This window comes from Anolis sagrei, chromosome 12 (genome assembly GCF_037176765.1).
Source record: "Anolis sagrei isolate rAnoSag1 chromosome 12, rAnoSag1.mat, whole genome shotgun sequence".
Taxonomy (NCBI): domain Eukaryota; kingdom Metazoa; phylum Chordata; class Lepidosauria; order Squamata; family Dactyloidae; genus Anolis; species Anolis sagrei.
The window spans coordinates 9,567,282-9,595,150 of NC_090032.1; the positions used below are offsets into that span (position 1 = coordinate 9,567,282).

Sequence of the window (27,869 nt, forward strand, 5' to 3'; positions counted from 1 at the left end):
GCTGTTAGGCTTTCTGGGAGTTGAAGGCCAAAACATCTGGGGACCTACAGGTTGAGAACCACTAGATTAATGGATTTCATGCCCAGGGGGTCCTGAGTTCAGAGAATTCCGGCCTGCAGAGGATGCCAGTCTATTGTCTCTTGATGAGTCCTGTTGACTGCTTTATCCAGGCTTTCCTGTCGCCATCAGATATGATACAAAGGAGAGCCTGGGGTGAATGTCGGTTGTGACAAGTTTTGAAAGGATATGGCAATTCCGATGGGAAGTGATCAAAGTTTGCCAAAGAAATCCTTTCATCGGGGGGACCGACTCCGAGCCCCAACTTAAGGATTCCAATTCTATGTCTTCCATGCACGAGTTATCATGATAAGAGTTCTTTGTGATTGCTAATTGTCCTTTCCGCTCAGCTTCATACTAAGCATCCCTGCTCTCTCCCCGCCCGCCAGAGAAATTGATTAAAATAATAATTTTAATAAAACATGTGTCCACAGTTCATACTGGGGAAGTTCAGATGTGAAAATGAGTTCATTAGAGCCAAAAATAATTTGAAGAAAGTCCAACAGTCACAAAAGGGTGCTTGATGATTTCCACTGAGACAAGGAATGGATTCCTGCAGCGCCAAGATCAAGTTGGTCTTTGGTCCTTGGGAAACTATAACTCTTTCCCAAGAGCTGGAGCCCAGGGACCAATCTGCTTCCTTAAAGCCTCCTGGGGTCCTTGCTGTTGTTAGTGTCTTGGCAAATTGACCAAGACTTATCCCCTATTGTGCAGTCTGGTGCCCTTGCCCTTTATAGAACTATAAGTTACTATGCCTTATTGGGGGGTGTATCGAGTATTTGTTCCATGCTCGGCTTCATTCAGCTTAGGGTCTACTAAGACTTCTAGATCCCTTTCAAACCAGATCAAAAGTTCCCCACCTCTTTATTTTGCCACTTCGATGAGTCAGGGAAGCCAAGCAAACCCGATTCTGTTTCATCCCGCTATCTAACTACATAATACAGGGTTAGTCAAAATGCATAGGCCAAACATACATACAATTGTATGTATGTTTGGCCTATGCATTTTGACTAACCCTGTATATCAGTGTGCCGTACCACCGTTGTGGGTACCAAGGGGGGAAACCACAGTTCCCAGTTAACCCAGCGAGAACTGAAAATGACACGGAAACCAAAAACGTAAAGACCTTGTGACACTTCAGGTGTGAAATATCACAGTTGCAAGAAGGCATCAGAACAGAAACTGCATTTGCTGGAATGTGAAACAATAAGAGACGAAAAGGGGAAAGAAGTGGGTGGAACAATTGATATTTGCGATCTGAAAACTTTCCATCATCTTGACTCCCGGCCGAGATCGACATGGTCAATTTGGCTCGTTCTGTTTCAAGGTAAAAGTAAAACTTTCCCCTTGACGTTAAGTCTAGTCAGGTCCAACTCTCCATTTCGAAGCCAAAGAGCCGGCATTGTCCGCAGACACCTCCAAGGTCATGTGGCCGGCATGACTGTATGGAGCAGTTACATTCCCACCTGAGTGTTACCTATTGAGCTACTCCCATTTGCATGTTTTTCAAACTGCTCCATTGGCAGAAGCTGGGGCTAACAGCGGGAGCTCACCCCCGCTCCCCGGTTTCAAACCACCAACCTTTTGGTCAGCAAGTTCTGCAGCTCAGTGGTTTAACACATTGAGCCCCGGTACCTATTGATCTACTCACATTGGCATGTTTTTCAAACTGCTCGGTTGGCAGAAGCTGGGGCTAACAGCGGGAGCTCACCTTACTCCCCAGTTTCAAACCGCCAACGTTTTGTCAGCAAATTCTGCAGCTCAGTGGTTTAACTCTTTGAGCCCCAGTACCTATTGATCTACTCACGTTGGCATGTTTTTCGAACTGTTCAGTTGGCAGAAGCTGGGGCTAACAGTGGATCACCCTGCTCCCTGGATTCAAACCACCAACCTTTTGGTCAGCAAGTTCTGCAGCTCAGTGGTTTAACCCATTGAGCCCCAGTATCTATTGATCTACTCACATTGGCATGTTTTTCGAACTGCTCGGTTGGCAGAAGCTGGGGCTAACAGTGGGAGCTCACCCCGCTCCCCGGATTCAAACCGCCAACCTTTTGGTCAGCAAGTTCTGCAGCTCAGTGGTTTAACCCATTGAGCCCCAGTACCTATTGATCTACATTTGCATGTTTTTCGAACTGATCGGTTGGCAGAAGCTGGGGCTAACAGTGGGAGCTCACCACTGTTGGAACTAGTTCCTAGTTCGTAGTTCCTTTTTCCTAGTTCCAGCAGACCTCACTACCTCTGTGGATGCTTGCCATAGATGCAGGCGAAACGTCAGGAGAGAATGCCTCTAGACCATGGCCATATAGCCCGAAAAAAACCCTACAACAACTCAGTGATTCCGGCCATGAAAGCCTTCGACAATACATTGAACAGTATTTTCTGATGGCCCTGGGGGTTCCGTGTGGGAAGTTTGGCCCAATTCTGTCATTGGAGTTCAGAATGCTCTTTGATTACAGGTGAACTATAAATCCCAGCAACTACAACTCTGAAATGTCAAGGTCTATCTTCCCCATGCCCCACCAGTGTCCATATTTGGGCATGTTGAGTATTCGTGCCAAGTTTGGTCCAGATGAATCTGTGCTCTCTGGATGTAGGTGAACTACAACTCCGAAACACAAGGTCAATGCCCACCAAACTTTTCTAGTATTTTCTGTTTGTCATGGGAGCTCTGTGTCCCAAGTTTGGTTCAATTCCATCCTTGGTGGAGTTCTGAATGCCCATTGATATTGTATGTAAAAAAAGCCAATGGGATTTTGGCCTGCATCAATAGGAGCATAGTGTCTAGATCTAGGGAAGTCATGCTACCCTTGCTCTATTCTGCTTTGGTTAGACCACACCTGGAATATTGTGTCCAATTCTGGGCACCACAATTCAAGAGAGATATTGACAAGCTGGAATGTGTCCAGAGGAGGGTGACTAAAATGATCAAGGGTCTGGAGAACAAGCCCTATGAGGAGCGGCTTAAGGAGCTGGGCATGTTTAGCCTGAAGAAGAGAAGGCTGAGAGGAGATATGATAGCCATGTATAAATATGTGAGAGGAAGCCACAGGGAGGAGGGAACAAGCTTGTTTTCTGCTTCCCCGGAGACTATGACGTTAAACAATGGCTTCAAACTACAAGAAAGGAGATTCCATCTGAACATGAGGAAGAACTTCCTGACTGTGAGAGCCGTTCAGCAGTGGAACTCTCTGCCCCAGAGTGTGGTGGAGGCTTCTTCTTTGGAAGCTTTTAAACAGAGGCTGGATGGCCATCTGTCAGGGGTGATTTGAATGCCATATTCCTGCCTCTTGGCGGGGGTTGGACTGGATGGCCCATGAGGTCTCTTCCAACTCTTTGATTCTATGATTCTATAAGTTTGGTCCAGATCCATCATTGCTTGAGTCTACAGTGCTCTCTGGATGTAGGTGAACTACAACTCCAAAACTCAAGGTCAGTGCCCACCAAACCCTGCCAGTATTTTCTGTTGGTCATGGGAGTTGTGTGTGCCAAGATTGGTTTAATTACATCATTGGTGGAGTTCAGAACGCTCTTTGATTATATGTGAACTATAAATCCCAGCAACTACAACTCCCAAATTACAAAATCAGTCCTCCCCCAACCCCACCAGCAAGAAGGGAAAAAAGGATGACCCAAACAACTACTGTCCGGACAGAAAGGAGATTCCCTCTGAACATGAGGAAGAACTTCCTGACTGTGAGAGCCGTTCAGCAGTGGAACTCTCTGCCCCGGAGTGTGGTGGAGGCTCCTTCTTTGGAAGCTTTTAAACAGAGGCTGGATGGCCATCTGTCGGGGGTGATTTGAATGCAATATTCCTGCTTCTTGGCAGAATGGGGTTGGACTGGATGGCCCATAAGGTCTCTTCCAACTCTTTGATTCTATGATTCTAGGTGAACTATAAATCCCAGCAACTACAACTCCCAAATGACAAAATCAATCCTCCCCTCAACGCCATCAGTATTCAAATTTGGGTGTATCGAGTATTTGTTCCAAATGAATGAAAATGCATCCCGCATATCGGATATTTATTTACAAGAGGATTCATAACAGCAGCAAAATTACAGTTGTGAAGTAGCAAAGAAAACAATGTTATGGTTGGGGGTCACCACAACATAAGGAACTGTATTAAGGGGTCACGGCATTAGGAAGGTGGAGAACCACTAACCTAGATGGTAGATTGTAATTGGATAACTTTTGCGCAGTGCCAAAGAGTCTTATCTATATAATGTGAATCTGATAGACACTGAGCGCAGCAGTCTCTTGAAAGTACCAAGACCTGCGTGTTTGGTATGTCTGGCCGTCTCATCATGATCATGACGAGATAAACCTTGCTTTTGTTCTACTCCTGAGACTGGCTGTTCGTCTGTTTGCCTCCTGAGATCGGACCTTCGGATGGGACCAAATTTGGGGGTTCCTAACAAGATGGTGTTGGACTGCAGCTCCCAGCATCCCTCATCTTTGGCTAAGCTGGACAGTGTTTCTGGGACTTGCGATACAATAACTGGAGAGCCATATGAGTCTCACCAAAAGAAAAGGAGTATTTTGCTGATGCAAAGCTAATAGAAAGCATGGCTAGAAAGCGACAGAGGATGTGGAGAGGTAACATCTTTTGGGTTCTACTAGTTTGGAAATCAATCTCTATGAGTTTCGGAGTTGGTTGGCTATTGTAGTCTCATAGAGCGAAAAAGACACACTTTAAAAGCCTGGGTTTAAGATACGGCAGTGAGATGTGCCTTCAAATAGCAGGGCAGCTCATGGGTTTCTTTGTTGCCGAATCCTTGACGGTTGCCGTCGCGGCATACATGGCAATGCCACAGGCGTTGGTGCCGCGGTGCAGGCGAAAATACCCCTGAAGAGGCAAGAGCAAATTATAAAATACAGTAACATTCTGCATACTGGGTGAAATTCAGAACATGAGATGTACCCCTATCCAAAATATGATCAAAAACCACAATCCAGATAAATACGAAGCCCATCCCTACCCTAGATACCCAGGTTGTACTCTAGACATCAGCACTGTCGGAAGCAACTTGAGGAACTTGAGTAAGTCGCTTCTGGTGTGAGAGAATTGGCCGTCTGCAGAGACGTTGCCCAGGGGATGACCAGATGTGTTACTATCATATGGAATATATCTCTCATGTACCCACATGGAACGTTGGAGCTGACAGATGGGAGCTCACCCTGTCTCGCGGAGTCGAACTGCCAACCTGCCACTCTGGGCCAGAGTGAAGAGAAAGTGGGCCGGGAGACAGTTCCATCTTGTCTCCTGCATATGTCATCAGTTGGGGACCCCTCCACCCAGCACCAACTGCCTCTCTGAGCCAGAGTGAAGAGAGAGGGGGCCAGGGGATAGTTCCATCTTGTCTCCTGCATATGTCATCAGTTGGGGACCCCTTCCCCCAGCACCTACTGCCGCTCTGGTCCAGAGTGAAAAGAGAGGGGGCCAGGGACAGTTCCATCTTGTCTCCTGCATATGTCATCAGTTGGGGACCCCTCCCCCCAGCACAAACTTCTGCACTGGGCCAGAATAAAGAGAGAGGGGACCAGGGGACAGTTCCATCTTGTCTCCTGCATATGTCATCAGTAGGGGACCCCTCCCCCCAGCACCAACTTCCGCACTGGACCAGAATGAAGAGAGAGGGGACCAGGGGACAGTTCCATCTTGTCTCCTGCATATGTCATCAGTAGGGGACCCCTCCCCCCAGCACAAACTTCCGCACTGGACCAGAATGAAGAGAGAGGGGACCAGGGGACAGTTCCATCTTGTCTCTTGCATATGTCATCAGTAGGGGACCCCTCCCCCCAGCACCAACTTCCGCACTGGACCAGAATGAAGAGAGAGGGGACCAGGGGACAGTTCCATCTTGTCTCTTGCATATGTCATCAGTAGGGGACCCCTCCCCCCAGCACCAACTTCCGCACTGGACCAGAATGAAGAGAGAGGGGACCAGGGGACAGTTCCATCTTGTCTCTTGCTTATGTCATCAGTAGGGGACCCCTCCCCCCAGCACCAACTTCCGCACTGGACCAGAATGAAGAGAGAGGGGACCAGGGGACAGTTCCATCTTGTCTCCTGCATATGTCATCAGTAGGGGACCCCTCCCCCCAGCACAAACTTCCGCACTGGACCAGAATGAAGAGAGAGGGGACCAGGGGACAGTTCCATCTTGTCTCTTGCATATGTCATCAGTAGGGGACCCCTCCCCCCAGCACCAACTTCCGCACTGGACCAGAATGAAGAGAGAGGGGACCAGGGGACAGTTCCATCTTGTCTCTTGCATATGTCATCAGTAGGGGACCCCTCCCCCCAGCACCAACTTCCGCACTGGACCAGAATGAAGAGAGAGGGGACCAGGGGACAGTTCCATCTTGTCTCTTGCTTATGTCATCAGTAGGGGACCCCTCCCCCCAGCACCAACTTCCGCACTGGACCAGAATGAAGAGAGAGGGGACCAGGGGACAGTTCCATCTTGTCTCCTGCATATGTCATCAGTAGGGGACCCCTCCCCCCAGCACAAACTTCCGCACTGGACCAGAATGAAGAGAGAGGGGACCAGGGGACAGTTCCATCTTGTCTCTTGCATATGTCATCAGTAGGGGACCCCTCCCCCCAGCACCAACTTCCGCACTGGACCAGAATGAAGAGAGAGGGGACCAGGGGACAGTTCCATCTTGTCTCTTGCATATGTCATCAGTAGGGGACCCCTCCCCCCAGCACCAACTTCCGCACTGGACCAGAATGAAGAGAGAGGGGACCAGGGGACAGTTCCATCTTGTCTCTTGCATATGTCATCAGTAGGGGACCCCTCCCCCCAGCACCAACTTCCGCACTGGACCAGAATGAAGAGAGAGGGGACCAGGGGACAGTTCCATCTTGTCTCCTGCATATGTCATCAGTAGGGGACCCCTCCCCCCAGCACCAACTTCCGCACTGGACCAGAATGAAGAGAGAGGGGACCAGGGGACAGTTCCATCTTGTCTCTTGCATATGTCATCAGTAGGGGACCCCTCCCCCCAGCACCAACTTCCGCACTGGACCAGAATGAAGAGAGAGGGGACCAGGGGACAGTTCCATCTTGTCTCCTGCATATGTCATCAGTAGGGGACCCCTCCCCCCAGCACCAACTTCCGCACTGGACCAGAATGAAGAGAGAGGGGACCAGGGGACAGTTCCATCTTGTCTCTTGCATATGTCATCAGTAGGGGACCCCTCCCCCCAGCACCAACTTCCGCACTGGACCAGAATGAAGAGAGAGGGGACCAGGGGACAGTTCCATCTTGTCTCTTGCATATGTCATCAGTAGGGGACCCCTCCCCCCAGCACCAACTTCCGCACTGGACCAGAATGAAGAGAGAGGGGACCAGGGGACAGTTCCATCTTGTCTCTTGCATATGTCATCAGTAGGGGACCCCTCCCCCCAGCACCAACTTCCGCACTGGACCAGAATGAAGAGAGAGGGGACCAGGGGACAGTTCCATCTTGTCTCCTGCATATGTCATTAGTTGGGGACCCTCCATCTAGCACCAACTGCCGCTCTGGGCCAGAGTTGGGAACCCCTCCCCCAGCACCACTGCTGCTCTGGGCCAGAGTGAAGGGGGCCAGGGGACGGTTCCACCTTGTCTCCTGCATATATCATCAGTTGGGAACCCCTCCCCCAGTACCTATAACCCACTGCGTTACCCCAGCTCCTACCTGAACACACACAATACCCATTTTGTCTCTTTTCCTGGCTAGCCTTTCCCTGTCTTTGTTGCCCTCCTTTGGGTCATAACTCTTGTCTCCGCCCAAAAATGGGTTCTGTGATTTGTGTCCCGCTCACCTTTTCTCCCCAGTGCTCTCCCCACGAGTTCTGGATAACCCAATACGGTCCAGTTCGGGATCCACGTCGGGATTTGCCTGCTTACAAAAGGAAAACAAGAATTCAAGCATTGTTTTGCTGGATCCTGCCCACCGACAATAATACACTAGCCCTGGACCAGATGAGAGACTCTGAGCTTCCTCCAATCCCGGACATAAGTCTCCGAAAATTAAGGATTTTATATTGTCAAAGGCTTTCATGGCCGGAATCACAGGGTTGTTGTAGGTTTTTTTTCAGGCTATATGGCTATGGTCTAGAGGCATTCTCTCCTGACGTTTCGCCTCCATCTATGGCAAGCATCCTCAGAAATAGTGAGGTCTGTTGGAACTAGGAAAAAGGGTTTATATATCTGTGGAATGACCAGGATGGGACAAAGGACTCTTGTCTGCTGGAGCTAGGTGTGAATGTTTCAACTGACCACCTTGATTAGCATACAATGGCCTGACTGTGCCTGGAGCAAACTTTTGTTGAGAGGTGATTAGATGTCCCTGATTGTTTCCTCTCTGTAGCTGCCCTAGATCAGGAATGGGGAACACACATTGCTGAATTTCAATTTTTTATCCGCCATCTGTAGCGATTTTCTTTCGTGTCAAGTGCGACTTGAGTCCCTTCTGGTGTAAGAATGGGCTGTCTGCAAGGGCATTGCCCACGGGATGTCCGGATGTTTTACCATCCTGTGGGAGGCTTTTCTGATGATGTTTCTGCATGAGAAGCTGGAGCTGACAGATGGGAGCTCACCCTGACCTTTCAGTCAGTGGTCCTGCTGGTACTAGGATTTAACCCATTGCGCCACCAGGACCTCCTGTAGCGATTGAGAGTGGGAGTTGTAATCCTACAACTTTGTGACTTTTCCTGCCTCGTATCAGGAGCGACTTGAAAAACTGCAAGTCGCTTCTGGTGTCGGAGAATTGGCCGTCTGCAAGGACGTTGCCCAGGGGACGCCCGGATGTTTTACCATCCTGTGGGAGGCTTTTCTGATGATGTTTCTGCGTGAGAAGCTGGAGCTGACAGGTGGGAGCTCACCCTGACCTTTCAGTCAGCTAGTACAAGGGTTTAACCCATTGCGCTACCAGGGGCTCCTGTATCAATGGAGAGTGGGAGTTATAATTCTACAACTTTGTGACTTTTCCTGCCTCGTGTCAGGAGCGACTTGAGAAACTGCAAGTCGCTTCTGGTGTCAGAGAATTGGCCGTCTGCAAGGACGTTGCCCAGGGGACGCCCGGATGTTTTACCATCCTGTGGGAGGCTTTTCTGATGATGTTTCTGCGTGAGAAGCTGGAGCTGACAGGTGGGAGCTCACCCTGACCTTTCAGTCAGCTGGTACAAGGGTTTAACCCATTGCGCTACCAGGGGCTCCTGTATCAATGGAGAGTGGGAGTTGTAATCCTACAACTTTGTGACTTTTCCTGCCTCGTGTCAGGAGCGACTTGAGAAACTGCAAGTCGCTTCTGGTGTCAGAGAATTGGCCGTCTGCAAGGACGTTGCCCAGGGGACGCCCGGATGTTTTACCATCCTGTGGGAGGCTTTTCTGATGATGTTTCTGCATGAGAAGCTGGAGCTGACAGATGGGAGCTCACCCTGACCTTTCAGTCAGCGGTCCCGCTGGTACAAGGGTTTAACCCATTGCGCCACCACCTGTAGCGATGGAGAGTGGGAGTTGTAATCCTACAACTTTGTGACTTTTCCTGCCTCGTGTCAGGAGCGACTTGAGAAACTGCAAGTCGCTTCTGGTGTCAGAGAATTGGCCGTCGGCAAGGACGTTGCCCAAGGGACCGCCTGGATGTTTTACTATCCTGTGGGAGGCTTCTCTCATGTCTTTTGCGCGAGAAGCTGGAGCTGACAGATGGGAGCTCACCCATCTAGGTGACATTGCACACGCACCTTCATTAAAGCCCACAATGAGCCCAACGTGGTCCAAGTAGTTCGGATTGCAGTCTTTCGCAGGTCTCTGGATGATGCCGTTTTGGTAACTCTTGAGACATGGAGAAACACAGGAAGTCAACAACGTTTGTTTGGAAGGGACCAAAAACAAGACGGGAGAAGTTCACCACCAACCTGAAGGATCTTCATGTTCAACTGTGCCGTCACCGGCCCTTGGGAAGCCACTATCGAAGCTATATCTGAGAGATAAGAGAAAGCAAGAAGGTTAGCGCTAAGGCGGTCACAAGACAGGAAGATCCACGTCTTCACAGTTCAATGTTGGACCCCAAAAGATATCTCCTAAACCAGTGGTTCGTGGACCACCAGTGGTCTGCAAGAACTATGAGGGTTGAATGAAAAGTAATGCCTCCACCTTCGTAACTCCTCAACAGATGACAGTACTGGTATGCGGCAAGTACTGGCTTATTCAGTAGACTCTCCTCTACAGTTCCATTTTAGCAGGAAGCCTTAGCATTGAACGGTTGTGTTGTCAAAGTGAAAAGTAATGCCTCCCCCTTCGTAACTCCTCAACAGATGGCAGTACTGGTATGCGGCAGGTACTGGCTTGTTCAGTAGACTCTCCTCTACTGTTCCATTTTGGCGGGAAGCCTTAGCATTGAACAGTTTCATTGTTAAAATGGAAAGTAATACCTCCACCTTCGTAACTCCTCAACAGATGACAGTACTGGTATGCGGCAAGTACTGGCTTGTTCAGTAGACTCTCCTCTACTGTTCCATTTTGGCGGGAAGCCTTAGCATTGAACAGTTTCATTGTTAAAATGGAAAGTAATACCTCCACCTTCGTACCTCCTCAACAGATGGCAGTACTGGTATGCGGCAGGTACTGGCTTGTTCAGTAGACTCTCCTCTACTGTTCCATTTTGGCGGGAAGCCTTAGCATTGAACAGTTTCATTGTTAAAATGGAAAGTAATACCTCCACCTTCGTAACTCCTCAACAGATGACAGTACTGGTATGCGGCAAGTACTGGCTTGTTCAGTAGACTCTCCTCTACTGTTCCATTTTGGCGGGAAGCCTTAGCATTGAACAGTTTCATTGTTAAAATGGAAAGTAATACCTCCACCTTCGTACCTCCTCAACAGATGGCAGTACTGGTATGCGGCAGGTACTGGCTTGTTCAGTAGACTCTCCTCTACTGTTCCATTTTGGCAGGAAGCCTTAGCATTGAACGATTTCATTGTTAAAATGGAAAGTAATACCTCCACCTTCGTAACTCCTCAACAGATAACAATGCTGGTATGCGGCAGGTACTGGCTTGTTCGGTAGACTCTCCTCTGTTCAATGCTAAGGCTTCCTGCCAAAATGGAACTGAACAGGAGAGTCTACTGAACAAGCCAGTACCTGCCTCATACCAGTACTGCCATCTGTTGAGGAGTTACGAAGGTGGAGGCATTACTTTTCATTCAACCCTTGTACAAAGCAAAAGAATAAAAGGGTACCTAAGGGGAAGCAGGGGAGTGAAAGACTGTCACCTGCCAAAAAAGAACCTTACATCTCTCATCCCTGGGGAGAATTTGATAGCCATCGATGCGGGTAACGCTTCTCTTCCGGTATTTCTGGCAAGGCTGATTTTTGCCCACATAGGGATAGAGAGTACGGCTGGAGAGCCCTCCTGGGAAGAAAGGCACAGTGGTGAAAATCAGGTATCAAACAGCAGTGTGTTATTGTCCCAACGTTATTTTCCATCTTCATCGCTATGATACTTCACCTTGTTGATGGGAAGCTTCCCACCAGAGTGGAAATCATCTATCAGACACATGGTGAGCTGTTTAATCTCAGCAGACAGAAACTCAAAACAAGGTCAAAACAACATCTCTTATAGAACTCCAATATGCCGACGATAATGTAGTGTGTGCACATTCAGAAGAAGACATACAAGCCACTCTACACAGAAGCATACTGTGTTATTGATTTCTGGCATCGAATTGCTGCCTTTGTTAGTGGTTCTGAGTCCCCCTATCTATAGTGTCTAGATTCCAGAGAAGTCATGCTCCCCATGCTCTATTCTACCTTGGTTAGACCACACCTGGAATATTGTGTCCAATTCTGGGCACCACAGTTCAAGAGAGATATTGACAAGCTGGAATGTGTCCAGAGGAGGGCGACTCAAATGATCAAGGGTCTGGAGAACAAGCCCTATGAGGAGCGGCTTAGGGAACTGGGCATGTTTAGCCTGAAGAAGAGAAGGCTGAGAGGAGATATGATAGCCATGTATAAATATGTGAGAGGAAGCCACAGGGAGGAGGGAGCAAGCTTGTTTTCGGCTGCCCTAGAGACTAGGACGCGGAACAATGGCTTCAAACTACAGGAGAGGAGATTCCATCTGAACATGAGGAAGAACTTCCTGACTGTGAGAGCCGTTCAGCAGTGGAACTCTCTTCCCCGGAGTGTGGTGGAGGCTCCTTCTTTGGAAGCTTTTAAACAGAGACTGGATGGCCATCTGTCGGGGGTGCTTTGAATGCAATTTTCCTGCTTCTTGGATGGCCCATGAGGTCTCTTCCAACTCTAGGATTCTATGATTCAATGTTTAATATAATATATAATTATAATATAGTATATTGTATCTATATAAATAAAAATGTAATGTTCGTTTGTGGGATTAACATAACTCAAAAGCCACTGGACGAACTGACACGAAGTTTGGACACTATACCCCTAACAGACCAATGCGTGACCATAACTCATAAACCTCCCAAAACATTGAAAAGGTCTTAAAAACCCAAAAAAGGTAAATGACGAAAAGCTAAATGACAATACAGAAAAAAGGGAAGGAAGAGGGAGGGAAAAGGGGGGGGGGAGAAAGAGAGAAAGAGGGAGGGAGGGAAATAAAGAAGGAAATAGAGAAGGAAGGAAAGAGGTAGAGAAGGAGAGAAGGGGAAAAAAGGAAGGAAAGAGGGAGCGAAGGAAGGAGGGAAAGAAGGCGAGAAAGAGGGAGGGAAGAAAAGAGAGAAGGAAGGATGGAAGCAAAAAGGGAAGGAAGGAAGGAAGGAAGGAAGGAAGGAAGGAAGGAAGGAAGGAAGGAAGGAAGGAAAGAGGTAGGGAAGAAATGAGAGAAAGAAGATAAAGAAAATGGGGAAGAAAGGAAAGGTGGGGAAGGAAAGAAGGAGAGAAGGAAAGAAAAAAGGGAAGGAAAGAGGGAGCGAAGGAAAGAGGGAGCGAAGGAAAGAGAGAAGGATGGGAGCAAAAAGAGAAGGAAGGAAGGAAGGAAAGAAGGAAGGAAAGAGGTAGGGAAGGAAGAAAAGAGAGAAAGAAGAAGATAAAGAAACGGGAAGGAAGGAAGGAGGGAAAGAAGGAAAGAGGGAGGGAAGGAAAGAAAGAGAGAAGGAAGGATGGAAGCAAAAAGTGAAGGAAGGAGGGAGGGAAGGAAGAAATGAGAGAAAGAAGAAGATAAAGAAAAGGGGTAAGGAAGGAAAGGTAGAGAAGGAAAGAAGAAGAGAAGGAAAAAAAGGGAGGGAAGGAAGGGGGGAGAGACTGAAAGAAAGAGGGAGGGAAGGAAAGAGAGAAGGAAGGATGGAAGCAAAAAGTGAAGGAAGGAAGGAAGGAAGGAAGGAAGGAAGGAAGGAAGGAAGGAAGGAAGGAAGGAAGGGAAAGAGGTAGGGAAGAAGATAAAGAGAAAGGGGGGAAGGAAGGAAAGGTGGAGAAGGAAAGAAGGAGAGAAGGAAAGAAAAAAGGGAAGGAAGGAAGGAGGGAAAGGCTGAGAGAAAGAGGGAGGGAAGGAAAGAGAAGGAAGGATGGAAGCAAAAGGCGAAGGAAGGAGGGAAGGAGGGAGGGTAGGAAAGAGGTAGGGAAGGAAGAAATGAGAAAAAGAAGAAGATAAAGAAAAGGGGGAAGGAAGGAAAGGTGGAGAAGGAAGGAAGGAGAAAAGGGAAGAAAAAAGGGAAGGAAGGAGGGAAAGAAGGAGAGAAAGAGGGAGGGAAGCAAAAAGCAAAGCAAGCAAGCAAGCAAGGAAAGAAGGAAGGAAGGAAGGAAGGAAGGAAGGAAGGAAGGAAGGAAGGAAGGAAAGAGGTAAGGAAGGAAGAAATGAGAGAAAGGAGAAGATAAAGAAAAGGGGGAAGGAAGGAAAGGTGGAGAAGGAAAGAAGGAGAGAAGGAAAGAAAAAAGGGAAGGAAGGAAGGAGGGAAAGAAGGCGAGAAAGAGGGAGGGAAGGAAAGAGAGACGTAAGGATGGAAGCAAAAAGCGAAGGGAGGAAGGAAGAAATGAGAGAAAGACGAAGACAAAGAAAAGGGGGAAAGAAGGAAAAGTGGAGAAGGAAAGGAGAGAAGGAAAGAAGAAAGAGAAGGAGGGAAAGACTGAGAGAAAGAGGGAGGGAAGGAAAGAGAGAAAGGATGGAAGCAAAAAGTGAAGGAAGGAAGGAAGGAAGGAAGGAAGGAAGGAAGGAAAGAGGTAGGGAAGGAAGAAATGAGAGAAAGAAGATAAAGAAAAGGGGAAGGAAGGAAAGGTGGAGAAGGAAAGAAGGAGAGAAGGAAGGAAGGAAGGAAGGAGGGAAAGAAGGAGAGAAAGACGGAGGGAAGCAAAAAAGCAAAGGAAGGAAGGAAGGAAGGAAGGAAGGAGGGAGGGAGGGAGGGAGGGAGGGAGGGAGGGAGGGAAGGAAAGATGTAAGGAAGGAAGAAATGAGAGAAAGGAGAAGATAAAGAAAAGGGGGGAAGGAAGGAAAGGTGGAGAAGGAAGGAAGGAGAGAAGGAAATAAAAAAGGGAAGGAAGGAGGGAAAGAAGGAGAGAAAGAGGGAAGGAAGGAAAGAGAGAAAGGATGGAAGCAAAAAGCGAAGGAAGGAAGGAAGGAAGGAAGGAAGGAAGGAAGGAAGGAGGGAAGGAAAGAGGTAGGGAAGGAAGAAATGAGAGAAAGAAGATAAAGAAAAGGGGGGAAGGAAGGAAAGGCGGAGAAGGAAAGAAGGAGAGAAAGAAAGAAAAAAGGGAAGAAAGGAAAGAGGGAGTGAAGGAAGGAGGGAAAGGAGAGAGAAAAGGAAGGGAAGGTTGGCCACAGCAATGCATGGCAGATACATAAATAGATAAATTTAAGTATTTGAAACGAGGCCAAATCAAGGAGCAGGAAAAGTTGTTTTCGACTGAGACTAGGACACAATGGAGCAATAGATTCAGACTTCAGGAAAAGACTTGTGTATGTTGTGTAAGCTGCCTTGGGGTCCTGCACGGAAAGATGGGATAGCAATCTCGTAGATACCTACCGCTTTTGAACACAGACAAGAATCCATCCCACGTATGTCCACCCTGGCAGCCGGTCTTGTTATAGGAACAGTCGATTATCTCTGGAATGGAAGGACACAACCTTGTGGGAAAGGGAAGCCTCCAACCTGAGCACCTGCACATTCAAAGGGGTCTTTCTTTCTGGCCCCCCGCACCGGGTTCTTGGAAGATAGTCACATATGAGCTTGTACAATGGCCTCCTCTCCAGATCACAACTTGGAATATTATTTTTGGGTTGTTGTAGGTTTTTCAAGTTCCAGAAGCATCCTCTCCTGACATTTCGCCTGCATCTATGGCAAGCTCCAATATTTGTTATATTATAATGTAATACAATACAATACTACTAGTAATACTACAATATTGTAATTATAATTATATATCTTATATTTATAATATAATATAATATTTATAATATTAGAATGTAATACAATATAATACTATAGTATTAATACAATGTTATAGGGTGGCACAGTGGGTTAAAGCACGGAGCTGCTGAGCTTGTTGATCGAAAGGTCGCAGGTTCAATTCCAGGGAGCGGTGTGAGCTTCCGCTGTCAGCCCTAGCTTCTGCCAACCTAGCAGTTTGAAAACATGCAAATGTGAGTAGATTAATAGGTACCGCTCCGGTGGGAAGGTAACGGCGCTCCATGCAGTCATGCCGGCCACATGACCTTGGAGGTGTCTACGGACAACGCTGGCTCTTCGGCTTAGAAATGGAGATGAGCACCACACCCCAGAGTCAGACATGACTGGACTTTATGTCAGGGGACTACCTTTACCTTTACCTATAGTTATATATTTTATATTTATAATATAATATATTATTTATAATATAATGTAATACAGCATAATACTACTAGTAATAATACAATATTATAATTATATATTTCATATTTATAATATAATATAATATAATATTTATAGTATTATAATGTAATACAATATAATACTACTAATAATAATACAGTATTATGATTATATATTTTATATTTATAATATAATATATTTATAATATTAGAATGTAATAAAATATAATACTATAGTAATAATACAATGTTATAATTATAATTATATATTTTATATTTATAATACAATATATTATTTATAATATAATGTAATACAACATAATACTACTAGTAATAATACAAAATAATAATTATATATTTCATATTTATAATATAATATAATATTTTTAGTATTATAATGTAATACAATGCTGCTACTACTAATACAATATTATGATTATATATTTTCTATTTATAATATAATATATTATAATATGTATACTACTATAATGTAATACAATATAATACTACTACTAATAATACAATACTATGATTATATATTTCATATTCATATTATAATATATTATAATATGTATAATATTATAATGTAATACAATATAATACTACTAATAATAATACAGTATTATGATTATATATTGTATATTTATAATATAATATATAATATTTATAATATTATAATGTAATACAATACAATACTACTAATAATAATACAATATTATAATTATAGAATCATAGAATAGAATCAAAGAGTTGGAAGAGACCTCCTGGGCCATCCAGTCCAACCCCATTCTGCCAAGAAGCAGGAAAATTGCATTCGAAGCATCCCTGACAGATGGCCATCCAGTCTCTGCTTAAAAGCTTCCAAAGAAGGAGCCTCCACCACATTCCGAGGCAGAGAGTTCCACTGCTGAACGGCTCTCACAGTCAGGAAGTTCTTTCTCATGTTCACATGGAATCTCCTTTCTTGTAGTTTGAATTATATATTTTCTATTTATAATATATTATAATATGTCTAATATTATAATGTAATGCACTATAATATTACTAGAAATAATACAATATTATTATTATATATTGTATATTTATAATTTAATATATTATAATATTTATAATATTATAATGCAATACAATATAATACGAGTAATAATAATGCAATATTATGATTATATATTTTATATTTATAATATAATATATTATAATATTTATAATATTATAATGTAATACAATATAATACCACTAATAATACAATATTATGATTATATATTTCATATTTATAATATAATATATCGTAATATTGATAACATTACAATGTAATACAATATAATACTTCTACTAATAAGACAATATTATAATTATACTAATATGTATTATGTCACATGTAATATTACTAATAATATTACAATATAATGGTATAGTACAATATAGGAATATATAATACTGATATTGTACTATGCTAAAACTAATAGTAATAATACAATATATTAAATAATTATATATTTTATATTTATAATGTAATATATTATAATATTGATGATATTATAATGTAATACAATATAATACTAATAGTAATAATACAATATTATAATTATAATTCTATATATTATATTACATGTAATATTACTGATAATATTACAATATAATGATATAGTACAATATAATAATATATAATACTGATATTGTACTATGCTAAAACTAATAGTAATAATAAAATATTATAAATATAATAATATATTTTATATTTATAATATAATATATTATAATGTAATATAATATAATACGAATAATAATAATACAATATTATGATTATATATTTTATATTTATAATATAATATATTATAATATTGATAATATTATAATGTAATACAATATAATACCACTAATAATAATACAATTTTATAATTATAATTATATATATTATGTTACATGTAATATTACTAATAATATTACTATATAATGGTATAGTACAATATAGAAAATATATAATACTGATATTATACTACTCTAATAATATAATATATCGTATGTATCTTGTAAGCTGCTCTGAGTCCCCTTCGGGGTGAGAAGGGCGGCATATAAATGTTGTAAATAAATAAATAGATAGATAATAAATTTCTGTTCAGGTCTCTGGAACAGCCGAAGACAAGCAAATTCTAGGTGACAACCATTCAAAGCATTTAAATAAAGGCTTTCTGTATATATTTCGGATTTCTATATTAATGTCAAAAATACGTAGTATGATTTTACATACAGTGAAATGTGCTGCCTTGGATTCAAAATCTCGGGAGGATTTTAAGCGGAGGCTGGGTGGCCATCTGCCGGGAGGGCTTTGATGGTGTCTTCCTTCCTGGACTGGATGACCCTTATGGTCTCTTCCAATGCTATGGTTCTATGACCTACCTTGTACGGAGAGGTTTCGATGCACATGCTGGTGGATATTCCATAAGGCTTCGATATTGGATACGGCTGCAAATGCCCAGCAAGACCTGCACTTACCCTGGGAAAGGAAGCATGGGGAAGAAACCATGAAGTTCAACAGGGATAAATGCAAGATACTCCACTTTGGCAGGAAAAACGAAGTGCAAAGAGACAGAATGGGGGACGCGTGGCTTGAGAGCAGTACGTGTGAAAAAGATCTTGGGGTCCTCGTGGACAAGTTAAACATGAGGCAACAATGTGATGCAGCGGCAAAAAAAAGCCAACGGGATTTTGGCCTCTATAGTGTCTAGATCCTGGGAAGTCATTCTACCCATGCTTGGTTAAATCTGATCTGGAATATTGTGAATAATTCTGGGCACCACAATTCAAGAGAGATATTGACAAGCTGGAATGTGTCCAGAGGAGGGCGGCTAAAATGATCAAGGGTCTGGAGAACAAGCCCTATGAGGAGCGGCTTAGGGAACTGGGCATGTTTAGCCTGAAGAAGAGAAGGCTGAGAGGAGATATGATAGCCATGTATACATATGTGAGAGGTAGTCACAGGGAGGAGGGAGCAAGCTTATTTTCTGCTGCCCTGGAGACTAGGACACAGAACAATGGCTTCAAGTTACAAGAGAGGAGATTCCACCTGAACATGAGGAAGAACTTCCTGACTGTGAGAGCCGTTCAGCAGTGGAACTCTCAGCCTCGGAGTGTGGTGGAGGCTCCTTCTTTGGAGGCTTTTAAACAGAAGCTGGATGGCCATCTGTCAGGGGTGATTTGAATGCAATATCCCTGCTTCTTGGCAGAATGGGGTTGGACTGGATGGCCCATGAGGTCTCTTCCAACTCTTTGATTCTATGATTCTATGAAATGTAACAATATCCAAAAGTCCCAGGCTCAGCCATCTCTCTGGGTGTTACACAGCCAATCAGCTTTGTGCATCTTATTTTACAGTTGACATACACCCTAAATGATTTTTGCATACTCCAACACATATTACTACTGTCACTACTACTACTAATAATAATACATGTGTATGTGTGTATATATCACACCAATCCTATCTGTTTCGGCCTCACTTTTGTGTATGAGTTCACAGACCGAAATGGGTTAATGTAGACCAGGTCCGGGCAAATGGACTCCAACTCCCACCACTCCTAACAGGCTCAGGCCCCTTCCTTTTCCTCCTCAGCCGCTTAAGTCAGGGGGACAGAAGGTAGATTCTATGATTCTATGATTCTATGAAACAGGAATATGTTGTTTATTTTGAACATAGAATCATAGAATCAAAGAGTTGGAAGAGACCTCATGGGCCATCCAGTCCAACCCCATTCTGCCAAGAAGCAGGAACGTCGCATTCAAATCACCCCTGACAGATGGTCATCCAGCCTCTGTTTAAAAGCTTCCAAAGAAGGAGCCTCCACCACACTCCGGGGCAGAGAGTTCCACTGCTGAACGGCTCTCACAGTCAGGAAGTTCTTCCTAATGTTCAGATGGAATCTCCTCTCTTGTAGTTTGAAGCCATTGTTCCGCGTCCTAGTCTCCAAGGAAGCAGAAAACAAGCTTGCTCCCTCCTCCCTGTGGCTTCCTCTCACATATTTATGCATGGCTATCATATCTCCTCTCAGCCTTCTCTTCTTCAGGCTAAACATGCCCAGTTCCCTAAGCCGCTCCTCATAGGGCTTGTTCTCCAGACCCTTGATCATTTTAGTCGCCCTCCTCTGGACACATTCCAGCTTGTCAATCTCTCTCTTGAATTGTGGTGCCCAGAATTGGACACAATATTCCAGGTGTGGTCTAACCAAAGCGGAATAGAGCATGGGGAGCATTACTTCCTTAGATCTAGATACTATGCTCCTATTGATGCAGGACAAAATCCCATTGGCTTTTTTTGCCGCCACATCACATTGTTGGCTCATGTTTAACTTGTTGTCCACGAGGACTCCAAGATCTTTTTCACACGTACTGCTCTCAAGCCAGGCATTGTCCCCCATTCTGTATCTTTGCATTTCGTTTTTTCTGCCCAAGTGGAGTATCTTCCATTTGTCCCTGTTGAACTTCATTTTGTTAGTTTTGGCCCATCTCTCTAATTTGTCAAGATAGTTTTGAATCCTGCTCCTGTCCTCTGGAGTATTGGCTATCCCTCCCAATTTGGTGTCGTCTGCAAACTTGATGATCCTGCCTTCTAACCCTTCATCTAAGTCATTAATAAAGATGTTGAACAGGACCGGGCCCAGTTCCACACACAGAAATTCAAACAGGATCTATTAAAGCCTTTTGATTCTCCCTTCCCCTCACAGCACTCTAATCACTATAGAGGCCTATTAACTACTCTCCTCAAAGAGGCATCTTTCATAAACAAACTGTTCCCAAATCTCTTCCTTCTTTCCTTCAAACTTCTAACCCTTCTTCTTCCAGACCAAACTCCTAACTGAACTTAAAATGAACTTAAGCGGCTGCGGGGTGGAAAAAGAAAGGGCCTGAGGCTGTTAGGAATGGGCACCAGCATCTTTCATGACCTCTCTGTAGCGGATCTGTAGACGGTTGAGTGGGGACATGACAGCCACGTTTGTTTACCTTTCCCAGTTCATTGTAAGCCTGTCCCACCTTTACCTGGTCTTTCACCTCTGTGATGGCTCCTGCTTTTCTCCAGTCGCAGGATTGGGATCGGGATGGGGGTACTTCCCCGAGGAAATGCCAATCAGCCCTTTTCACTGGTGGGGCCGTTGAGCGGCGGGACATGCCGTATGTCTCTGCAAATTCATCTTCTGCAGAGCAGGAGAAGAAGAAAAAAGCAATATTCATAGTAAGACTTTTCGAAGTAGAGGTAGATATCTGGACTCTTATGAAAGAGAGGTACCTACCTATTCCTTCCCCCCTCCCCTTTTTCTTCCTTCCCCTTCATCTCCTTTCTTCCTTCTCTACCTCTTTCTTTCATTCCTTCTTTCGCTCTTTGGTTTCATCTTTCCTTCTCTCTTTCCTTCCTTCCCTCCCCCTTTCTCTACTTCTTCCTTTGTCTCCTTTCTTCCCTCCCTGTTTCCATCCTTTGTTTACTTTTTATTTCCTTTTCTCCTTCCTTCCTTATCTCTTTCATGTTTTTCCTCCCCTTTTTCTTTCCTTTCTACTTTCTCTTCTTCCTTCCTTCGGCACCTCTTCCTTCCTTTCCTTCTCTCCCTTCCTTCCTTCCTTCCTTCCTTCCTTCCTTCCTTCCTTCCTTCCCTCCCTCCCTCCCTCCCTCCCTCCCTCCCTCCCTCCCTCCTTCTCTCTTTCCTTCCTTCCCTCCCCCTTTCTCTACTTCTTCCTTTTCTTTCCTCCCTGTTTCCATCTTTCTTTTACTTTTTATTTCCTTTTCTCCTTCCTTCTTTTCCTCTTTTGTGCCTTTCCTCCCCTTTTTCTTTCCTTTCTACTTTCTCTTCTTCTTTCCTTCGGCACCTCTTTCCTTCCTTCCTTCTCTCCCTTCCCTCCCTCCTTCCTTCTTTCCCTCCCTCCTTCTCTCTTTCCTTCCTTCCCTCCCCCTTTCACTACTTCTTCCTTTGTCTCCTTTCTTTCCTCCCTGTTTCCATCCTTCGTTTACTTTTTACTTCCTTTTCTCCTTCCTTCCTTACCTCTTTCATGCCTTTCTTCCCCTTTTTCTTTCCTTTCTACTTTCTCTTCTTCCTTCCTTCAGCACCTCTTTCTTTCTTTCTTTCTTTCTTTCCTTCTCTCCCTTCCTTCCTTCCTTCCTTCCTTCCTTCCCTCCCTCCCTCCCTCCTTCTTTCCCTCCCTCCTTCTCTCTTTACTTCCTTCCCTCCCCCTTTCTCTACTTCTTCCTTTGTCTCCTTTCTTCCCTCCCTGTTTCCATCCTTCTTTTACTTTTTACTTCTTTTTCTCCTTCCTTCCTTACCTCTTTCATGCATTTCTTCCCCTTTTTCTTTCCTTTCTACTTTCTCTTCTTCCTTCTTTCGGCACCTCTTTCTTTCTTTCTTTCTTTCCTTCTCTCCCTTCCTTCCTTCCTTCCTTCCCTCCCTCCTTCTTTCCCTCCCTCCTTCTCTCTTTCCTTCCTTCCCTCCCCCTTTCTTTACTTCTTCCTTTGTCTCCTTTCTTCCCTCCCTGTTTCCATCCTTCTTTTACTTTTTATTTCCTTTTCTCTTTCCTTCCTTTCCTCTTTCGTGCCTTTCCTCCCCTTTTTCTTTCCTTTCTACTTCTCTTCTTCCTTCCTTTGGCACCTCTTCCTTTCTTTCCTTCTCTCCCTCCCTTCCTTCCTTCCTTCCCTCCTTCCTTCTTTCCCTCCCTCCTTCTCTCTTTCCTTCCTTCCTTCCCTCCCCCTTTCTCTACTTCTTCCTTTGTCTCCTTTCTTCCCTTCCTGTTTCCATTCTTTGTTTACTTTTTATTTCCTTTTCTCCTTCCATCCTTACCTCTTTCATGTTTTTCCTCCCCTTTTTCTTTCCTTTCTACTTTCTCTTCTTCCTTCTTTCGGCACCTCTTCCTTTCTTTCCTTCTCTCCCTTCCTTCCTTCCTTCCTTCCTTCCTTCCTTCCCTCCTTCCTTCTTTCCCTCCCTCCTTCTCTCTTTCCTTCCTTCCCTCCCCCTTTCTCTACTTCTTCCTTTGTCTCCTTTCTTCCCTCCCTGTTTCTATCCTTCTTTTACTTTAATTTTCTCCTTCCTTCCTTACCTCTTTCGTGCCTTTCCTCCCCTTTTTCTTTCCTTTCTACTTCTCTTCTTCCTTCGGCACTTCTTTCTTTCCTTCCTTCTCTCCCTTCCTTCCCTCCTTCCTTCTTTCCCTCCCTCCTTTTCTCTTTCCTTCCTTCCCTCCCCCTTTCTCTACTTCTTCCTTTGTCTCCTTTCTTCCCTCCCTGTTTCTATCCTTCTTTTACTTTACTTTTCTCCTTCCTTCTTTACCTCTTTCGTGCCTTTCCTCCCCTTTTTCTTTCCTTTCTACTTCTCTTCTTCCTTCCTTTGGCACCTCTTCCTTTCTTTCCTTCTCTCCCTCCCTTCCTTCCTTCCTTCCCTCCTTCCTTCTTTCCCTCCCTCCTTCTCTCTTTCCTTCCTTCCTTCCCTCCCCCTTTCTCTACTTCTTCCTTTGTCTCCTTTCTTCCCTTCCTGTTTCCATTCTTTGTTTACTTTTTATTTCCTTTTCTCCTTCCTTCCTTACCTCTTTCATGCCTTTCCTCCCCTTTTTCTTTCTACTTTCTCTTCTTCTTTCCTTCGGCACCTCTTTCTTTCCTTCCTTCCCTCTTTCCTTCTTTCCCTCCTTCCTTCTCTCTTTCTTTCCTTCCCCCTTTCCCTCCTTCATTCCTTCCCTTTTTCCCTCCTTCCTTTCTTCTCTCCTTCCTTCCTGTCTATTCTCCCCCAACACCATGGTAGAGTCCCTTCTAACTCTATTCTGAGTCTATTTAATATAGTAATATATAGTAGTAACATTATATTATATAGTAATATATATAACCATAATATATATAACATAATATATATGCATTATATAGCAATGTATATAATAGTAATATATAAAGTATTGTAATTTTATGTTATATATAACCAACCAGTGATCCAACATCCATCCATATATATGTGTGCGTTTGTCTACACTGCCATATAATCCAGTCCAAAGTAGATAATCTGGATTTTACATGGCAGTGTGGAAGGGGTGACTTTGGATGCATCTACACTGTAGATTTAATAAAGGAGGATGAAACTGTTGAGGAGAAAAAGGAAGGAAAGAAAGGGAGGATGGGAAGGGGTATACATATACATATATACATGTGTTTGTGAATAATATCTATCTATATCTATGGCTGGATGGCTCTTTGTCAGGAGGGCTTTGATTATGTTTTCTTGCCCTGGTGAAGGGAGTTGGACTGGGTGGCCTTGAGTATTTTCTGTTGGTCATGGGGGTTCTGTATGGGAAGTTTGGCCCCATTCTGTCATTGGTGGGTTCAGAACACTCTTTGATTATAGGTGAACTATAAATCCCAGTAATTACAACTCCCAAATGTCAAGGTCTATTTCTCCCAAACTCCATCTATGTTCATATTTGGGCATATGGAATATTCGTGCCAAGTTTGGTCCAGATCCATTATTGTTTGAGTCCATGGTAGTCTCTGGATGTAGGTGAACTACAACTCCCAAACTCAAAGTCAATGCTCACCAAACCCTTCTAGTGTTTTCTGTTGGTCATGGAAGTCCTGTATGCCCTGGTTGGTTCAATTCTATCATGCTATTTGATTGTAGGTGAAGTATAAATCTATCTATCTATCTATCTATCTATCTATCTATCTATCTATCTATCTACCTGGGCCCGGTCCTGTTCAACATCTTTATTAATGACTTAGATGAAGGGCTAGAAGGCAGGATCATCAAGTTTGCAGACGACACCAAATTGGGAGGGAGAGCCAATACTCCAGAGGACAGGAGCAGGATTCAAAACAATTTTGACAGATTAGAGAGATGAATGGCCAAAACTAACAAAATGAAGTTCAACAGTGACAAATGCAAGATACTCCACTTTGGCAGGAAAAATGAAATGCAAAGATACAGAATGGGGGACAAGGCCTGGCTCGAGAGCCGTACGTGTGAAAAAGATCTTGGAGTCCTCGTGGACAACAAGTTAAACATGAGCCAACAATGTGATGTGGCGGCAAAAAAAGCCAATGGGATTTTGGCCTGCATCAAGAGGAGCATAGTGTCTAGATCTAGGGAAGTCATGCTCCCCATGCTCTATTCCGCTTTGGGTAGACCACACCTGGAATATTGTGTCCAATTCTGGGCACCACAATTCAAGAGAGATATTGACAAACTGGAATGTGTCCAGAAGAGGGCGACTAAAATGATCAAGGGTCTGGAGAACAAGCCCTATGAGGAGCGGCTTAAGGAGCTGGGCATATTTAGCCTGAAGAAGAGAAGGCTGAGAGGAGACATGATAGCCATGTATAAATATGTGAGAGGAAGCCACAGGGAGGAGGGAGCAAGCTTGTTTTCTGCATCCTTGGAGACTAGGACACGGAGCAATGGCTTCAAACTACGAGAGGAGATTCCATCTGAACATGAGGAAGAACTTCCTGGCTGTGAGAGCCGTTCAGCAGTGGAACTCTCTGCCCCGGAGTGTGGTGGAGGCTCCTTCTTTGGAAGCTTTTAAACAGGGGCTGGATGGCCATCTGTCAGGGGTGATTTGAATGCAATATTCCTGCTTCTCGGCAGAATGGGGTTGGACCTGATGGCCCATGAGGTCTCTTCCAACACTTTGATTCTATGATTCTATGATCTATCTATGGCTGGATGGCTCTTTATCAGGAGGGCTTTGATTATGTTTTCTTGCCCTGGTGAAGGAAGTTGGACTGGGTGGCCTTGAGTATTTTCTGTTGGTCATGGGGGTTCTGTGTGGGAAGTTTGGCCCCATTCTGTCGTTGGTGGGTTCAGAACACTCTTGGATTATAGGTGAACTATAAATCCCTGTAACTACAACTCCCAAATGTCGAGGACCCATTTCTCCCAAACTCCATCTATGTTCATATTTGGGCATATGGAATATTTGTGCCAAGTTTGGTCCGGATCCATCATTGTTTGAGTCCATGGTAGTCTCTGGATGTAGGTGAACTATAACTCCCAAACTCAAAATCAATGCTCACCAAACCCTTCTAGTGTTTTCTGTTGGTCATGGAAGTCCTGTATGCCCCGGTTGGTTCACTTCTATCATGCTATTTGATTGTAGGTGAACTATAAATCCCAGCAACTACAACTCCCTATCTATCTATCTATCTATCTATCTATCTATCTATCTATGGCTGGACGGCTCTTTGTCAGAAGGACATTACGTTTTCTTGCCCTGATGAAGGGAGTTGGATTGGATGGCCTTAAGTATTTTGCGTTAGTCATGGGGGTTCTGTGCCTCGATTCTGTCGTTCGTGGGGTTCAGAATGCTCTTTGATTGTAGGTGAACTGTGAATACCAGTGACTACAACTCCCAAATGTCAAGATCTATTTCCCCCAAACTCCATCTGTGTTCATATTTGGGTGTATTGAGTGCTTGTGCCAAGTTTGGTCCAGATCCATCACTGTTTGAGTCCACAGTGCTCTCTGGCTATTGGTGAACTACAACTAAAATTAAAAAGAGAATTTTCTGGCTTTCAGTTTTGAAAACGCGTGTACTAGTAAATCAGGTTTCCATTTCATCCAATAAGTCATTTTCAATGGCCAAGGTTGCTAGTCTCTCTTGCCTGCCTTGCCTGCTGTGCATGTGTGGGGGCGCCTCAAGAGCACCCCTCAGGGATTTGCGCTATACGCAAATGCGTATTTTGCCTATTGCTTCAGCTGCCCCTGGTTGTGAGTGTTTTAATTGTATTTTCCTGTATGGCAGGGGATTGCCCCTGTGGTCTTTTCCCACTCAGTGATTTTGAGGTTGCTTACCCAAGTCTTAAAACCTACACTCGATAAACATGGAAGTCAACAGACAACTTTGGTAAATCAATCAATAAGTAAATTAGGAACACCACTCAGAAAACGGGAATTCCAGACAGGAAACAATTAGGGCTAGCTAACACCTCCCAACAAGGGATTCCCCCAGGCAGGAAGCAGCCAGGCTTTGAAGTTGCAAGGCCATACAGTACTAACCAAGCTTGTCAATTGCAACATTCATACTTGGTTCCAACAGACAAGAGTTCTTTCTCCTATCTGGACATCATTCCACAGATATATAAACAATGTATTGTCGAAGGCTTTCATGGCTGGAATCACTAGGTTCTTGTGGGTTTTTTTGGGCTATATGGCCATGTTCTAGAGGCATTTCTCCTGACGTTTCGCCTGCATCTATGGCAAGCGTCCTCAGAGGTAGTGAGGTCTGTTAGAATTAGGACAATGGGTTTATATATCTGTGGAATGGCTGGGCTGGGGCAAAGAGCTCTTCTCTGCTGGAGCTAGGTGTGAATGTTTCAACTGACCACCTTCATTAGCATTTGAAGGCCTGGCTGAGCCTGGGAAAATCTTTTGTTGAGAGGTGTTAAGATGTGCCTGGTTGTTTCCTCTCTGCTGTTTTTCTGTTGTGATTTTAGAGTTTTTTAATACTGGTAGCCAGATTTTGTTCATTTTCATGGTCTCTTCCTTTTTGTTGAAATTGTCCACATGCTTGTGGATTTCAATGGCTTCTCTGTGTAGTCTGACATGGTGGTTGTTGGTGTGGTCCAGCATTTCTGTGTTCTCAAATACACACTACTTGCCTTGTTTCCAACAGACCTCACAACCTCTGAGGATGCCTGTGATAGATGTAGGTGAAATATCAGGAGTGAATGCTTCTAGAACATGGCCAGACACCCTGGAAATCCCACAACAATCCAGTGATTCCCAAACTCAAAGTCAATGCCCATCGAACTCTTCTAGTGTTGTCTGTTGGTCATGGGAGTTCTGTGTGCCGAATTTGGTTCAATTCCATCGTTGATGGAGTTCAGAATGCTATTTGATTGTAAGTGAACTATAAATCCCAGCAACTACAACTCCCAAATGACAAAATCATTTTTTTTGAGTGAAGGACATACATTGGGTTGTTAGGTGTCTTGTGTCCAAATTTGGTGTCAATTCGTCCAGTGGTTTTTGAGTTCTGTTAATCCTACAAACGAACATTACATTT

At 44.2% G+C, this 27,869-nt stretch overlaps 1 protein-coding gene across 1 annotated transcript in view; it reads right to left on the reverse strand.

Moving 5' to 3' along the window:
• Positions 1-3,207: 3,207 nt before the first annotated feature.
• CTSW (cathepsin W) overlaps positions 3,208-27,869 on the reverse strand; it is a 33,253-nt gene continuing 8,591 nt past the window's right edge. Inside the window, exons 4-11 of the mRNA XM_067472409.1 lie at positions 20,892-21,046; positions 18,258-18,354; positions 15,037-15,117; positions 11,346-11,465; positions 9,969-10,033; positions 9,795-9,885; positions 7,875-7,951; positions 3,208-4,903 (exon numbers count right to left, since the gene is read on the reverse strand). Coding sequence (XP_067328510.1) covers positions 4,790-4,903; positions 7,875-7,951; positions 9,795-9,885; positions 9,969-10,033; positions 11,346-11,465; positions 15,037-15,117; positions 18,258-18,354; positions 20,892-21,046 — 800 coding nt within the window. The 3' untranslated portion in view covers positions 3,208-4,789. The remainder of the gene's footprint in view (positions 4,904-7,874; positions 7,952-9,794; positions 9,886-9,968; positions 10,034-11,345; positions 11,466-15,036; positions 15,118-18,257; positions 18,355-20,891; positions 21,047-27,869) is intronic.